General features: G+C 43.6%; 1 protein-coding gene across 1 annotated transcript in view; it reads left to right on the top strand.

Moving 5' to 3' along the window:
• Positions 1-322, top strand: part of LOC105924130 (interleukin-12 receptor subunit beta-2) — a 21,371-nt gene extending 21,049 nt beyond the window's left edge. Inside the window, exon 14 of the mRNA XM_036141677.1 lies at positions 250-322. Within this exon, the coding sequence (XP_035997570.1) occupies positions 250-322 (73 nt within the window). The remainder of the gene's footprint in view (positions 1-249) is intronic.
• The last annotated feature ends 4,335 nt before the right edge of the window (positions 323-4,657 follow it).

The raw sequence follows: 4,657 nt of genomic DNA, 5'->3' as shown, positions 1-4,657 counted from the left end.
GGCTTGTTGTGCCGCATGGATGTGGATTGCTCTGATGCGTCTCCTCGGGTCACTCTCGGTTCTATCGGGGATCTTTTGCTGCCTGGAACGGCTACTCTAAACGTCTTTCTTGAATGGAGTCTGCTTACAAGAGATGAGCGGCAAGGAGGAGGAGGAGGATGTGGTGAACGTCGTTTCCTCTCTGGATTTGCAGCAGGATGTGAAAAAGACTCTCGATTCGGATGATACCTCCTCTCTGTTTTCACCCAGCACACTGCTGAACAGTGGTTACTTCCCCCAGGTGGCTTCCCTCGGCACTGTGCCACTTGACACGCAGAGGTAGCAGGGATGTTGGAGGGACAAGAACTGCACTACTAGGTCAACTTTTAAGAAAGCATTACGAAAGCACCGTTTTCAGGATAAAAGGTTTTTCATGGTATCAATGAACTGCACATATAGTTGTTGACCTCGTCTGGTTGGCATTTTCATTGTGAAGTCCAGTGAGTGATAAATTATAATGGTTTTACTCCTGGCTTGGACTCCTCTGATCTTTGTGAATGTATGTTCAGTCAATCTGTGATTCACTGTCTTAATAAATGAACAAATTATTGGTTACATTTGAAACTTCAGTCTCTTAAATAAACATGTGCATATTATGAATAACTGCCAGAACCATCAGCACCGGTGCGACCCAGCGGTGGATGCTTTCACCACTCCTCTTCTCCCTGTAATCAAATGACTGCACCTCAGCGGACCCATCAGTGAAACTAATGAGGTTGTGATCCAGGATGGGGACGAGCCTACATCCATACAGTGGATTGGTTGGTCCACTGATGCGGTCAGAACTAGCCTCGTGTGACCATCCTGATTTCGCGAGCTTTCAAGGTTTCACTCGCAGATCAGTCTGGCTACTTTCCGTTAAAGAAAATTTGGAGCCGTTCACCAAACGAACGTCCAATCAGCGTTGGCTTTGAGGCGGTTTGAGGTGTGACGCAACGAGAAGCTTGACAGTTCAGTCTAAAGAACATGGCGGCTTCAGCCGATGAAACTAGCGTTAGCGTGGCTATCGAGCAAGTTTTATCGGAATTACAGAGTATTTCTCTGCTGAGCTAACGAGCCTTTACCTGCAGCAGCAAGAGTAGCTTGGCTTGTGGTTGTGTTTTCGTCGTCACTCTGTTAGTATGTCATATGCTTCATTGATCTGATTGGTTTATTTGGCCCGTCTATCACCAACATAGGCCAATCAGCTAACCAGTATTTTTGCCCCTTCCCAAAATTACTTCAACGGAAGGTTTCTAGATGGATATGCGGAGCAAATCCATCTAGCGGAGTCAGGTTAGGTCAGAACCACCTGGACCTTAACCCACTCAAGATTGTTGAGTGGATTAACAACACAGCGTCTACAGTTGATCACGTCCGGTTCCCAGGAACCACCCTTTCCTTCGTCCGGACCTGAGATGGTCCTCACACAAACACACTGTTTGGAAGAAGGTCCAGTAGAGGCTACTTCCTGCAGCAACTCAAGAAGTACCACCTTCCTCAGGAGCTGCTGGTTATCTTCCACGCTGTCCTTGCTCAGTCTGTTTTGTCCATATCCATCACTATGTGGTTGGGCTCATCCACAAAGCAGGACAGGTCTAGACTACAATGAACAGTTACATCTGCAGAGTATCATCGGGACTGACCTCCCCTCCATCCAGGACTTGTACAGGTCCAGGCTCAGGAAAAGGACTGCTGACATCTCTAAAGGCCCCACACATCCTGGACACAAACTGTTCTGGCTTTTAACTTCAGGCTGGCGCTATAAGGTTGTATTTGTCAGCACCAGCCGCCACAGAGACAGTTTCTTCCCCCACGGTGTCTCTCTGATGGACACCCCACAACATGAGCAGTCAGCGCATATTTGCACCATAACTTTCTACGACTTCCTTTTTTCTTAATCTGAAAATAGCTTTACGTACACATAGATATGTTGTTCTTTTTAGCCTTATTTTTATTTCCTCTGAAGTTTATATATTTACACTTACGGTCTTCAGTGTGACAGATTGAAGTCAAAGTCCTGGTTTGTGTTTACAAACTTGGCTAATAAAGAATATTTTGATATTAGCAGAAAGAGAAGACTCAGCTTTTGCTTTAAGCTTTTCATTCGCATCGTGTAACATTACATCAGACTAAACCTTTACTGCTTTAGGTCAGCCACCATGAGTATTTCTGCTTGTTAAAAAAAAGTATGTTTTAGGGGAATATTTCTAGAAAATTCTACATTTCTGTCTCACCTTTGCATTTATTTCTTTAGTATTTAATAGAGCTGCCTTTTAAATGGTATGACTTGAAAGGATTTGGCTTTCCTTCCTCCAGCTCCTCAAAATCATTTGCTGGACTTCTGGCCCATTCCTCCTGACAAACTGGGTGTAACAGTTTTTCAGGAGTTTTTGTAACCGATTTTTTTCCTCCAAATGTAGCAATGGTCATTGTGGCCAACCTTTAATTTTTGTCTCATCTGACCACAGGAAAGGTGTTTCAGATGTTTTCTGGGTGCATTTGCAAACTGTAATTGGATTTTTATGTTGCTTTTGGAGAAAAGGCCTCTACCAACTGAGTAGCCTTTCACCCCAAGGTGCACAGGGTTTAGTTTACTTTGGATATTGACATTCTCTTTTACCAGCTTCAGACAGCATCTTCACAATGTGTTTTGCTCTTCTTCTGGGGTTTATTTGCACATTTCATATTAAAACACATTCATCTCTGGAACACACAATCTGTCTCCTTCCTAAATGCTATCATGGGTGCACATGCCTGTGGTCTTTATACTTGAATAGAATTTCTTAAATAGATGAGCATGGCCTTCAAGGATCAGAAAATTGGACCCAAGAGTGCATCTATTGGCAGGTGTGCGTCCTTTTAGCTTAAATTCTATGAATCAATCATCCCTTTAGTGGTTAAAACAGGGTGTTTGTGTTCTGAGAAGACTGCAAGAACCCAGTCCAAACCTCAAAGACCGTTGGCCACTATGAGCCCCTGAGGAAGACCCTTAGCCTCAGAATGCTCTCTAAGGGGATGGGTTAAGAAGACAAATTTGCTGGAATGCACAATTGCCATGACAAATAAAGATTTCTTCTTCTATCTACACAGGGTCACTGACACCTATCTCCAGTGGTCATTGGACAGGCAGGGTTGCTAGTCCATCACAGAGACATACAGGACACACACACACCTGAGGGCAATTTAGAGATACAAATTAACCCAACAGGAATGTTTTTTGGACTGTGGGACAAAGCTGGAGTAGCCAGAGAACCCCCACATGCACAGGGAGAAAATGAAACCTCATCCAGTATGGGATTTGATCCCACAACCTTCTTACTGTGAGGCAACAGTGCTACCAACTGCCCAATGAGACTCAGCTTCATCTAAGATAAAGAAAATAAATGTAACATGCATATAACATTGTCTGTACCCACTTACACACCCGCCGACAGGGGGGGACAAACGGGTCAATTGCCCCGGTCCCAGGACAGAGGGGGGGCCCAAAACTGACACTCTGACTGACCATTAAAATGGTCAGAGTGTCATCATATATATATAAAATATATACTGGAAGCTTTATTTTTCTATGTGTTAAGAAAGTCACAGTTGTTTCTCATAAAAATAAAACAAAACCTTTGTATGACAAAAAAGTGACCTTCGTCTGAACTAACCATTAGTAATTAGGGATTTGGAAGCAGGGCTATATGTAATATCGCATTTTTATACAGTAGCACTGAGCCATGCAGCTGTGACTTTACCACTGGGGTGTGATATTTGAATGTCTCTCATGGCGGCCTTTGTGTTTGGTGATCAGTGAAGGAACACGTAGAGTGAAATTATTCCAAAACACACCCAGGCAGCAGTCAGTTGGGGCTTCCCCTGCCACAGCGGCTTCTTCACGGTTAACACACCGATGCGTTCCTGAAGCCTCGATCCTACTTATACAAGCACCACCTGCAGCATCATACAAGGGGTTTATCTCTTCCTCAGAGTTGTTTCACTTCCTCCTTTGCAATCAAATTGTCTCAAATGTAACCGACAAAACCAGGCTGCAGCTTTTTAGTCCACCGTTTAGATGTCTTGTCACCTGATGATCCCTGATATTGTCTTTGATTCGCCTTCAAGCTCAGAACCAAGGCTGTATTGTTAAGGTTCAGATTTTGTTTTCTTTTTTTTGGGGGGGTCCCTGACTGGCTGCAACACATGGGTGGAAAATGTGAGGATGCAGGTTCGTCTGAGGTTCTGAAACACTCCAGAGCGTTAAGTAAACAGAAATGTTAAGGAAGGCAGAATGTGAACTGCTGTACAGTATTTCTGTTGTTTTAAGCACAGGCCAATATGCTGAAACACAACAGAAATAGTTTATCACATGATCAAACAAGTGGTCGCATGGTTTCTTTATAAGTGATTTACGTAGTAGACACCATATGAATATAGATAAGCAGTAAAATATCATTTGGTTTATAAAGAGGGGGGGGACTACTCCAGTCAATCTGAAAGTATCTCCCACCATTTACCGCCTTGGTAGTCTGACCTCGCTGTAGAGGAGCACTTGCCCAGCCTCTTTTTTTTTTTTTTTTTTTTTTTTTTTTTTAGCAGAATGCTTTTCTGGAGGGTTTTTTCGGCTGGGTGTGCGCAGTGTCTGTGAGGTGTT

The sequence above is a fragment of the Fundulus heteroclitus genome, chromosome 9 (genome assembly GCF_011125445.2).
Source record: "Fundulus heteroclitus isolate FHET01 chromosome 9, MU-UCD_Fhet_4.1, whole genome shotgun sequence".
Lineage (NCBI taxonomy): Eukaryota > Metazoa > Chordata > Actinopteri > Cyprinodontiformes > Fundulidae > Fundulus > Fundulus heteroclitus.
Note: the sequence above shows the minus strand (reverse complement) of the source record. Positions and strands in the feature narration are given on the sequence as shown.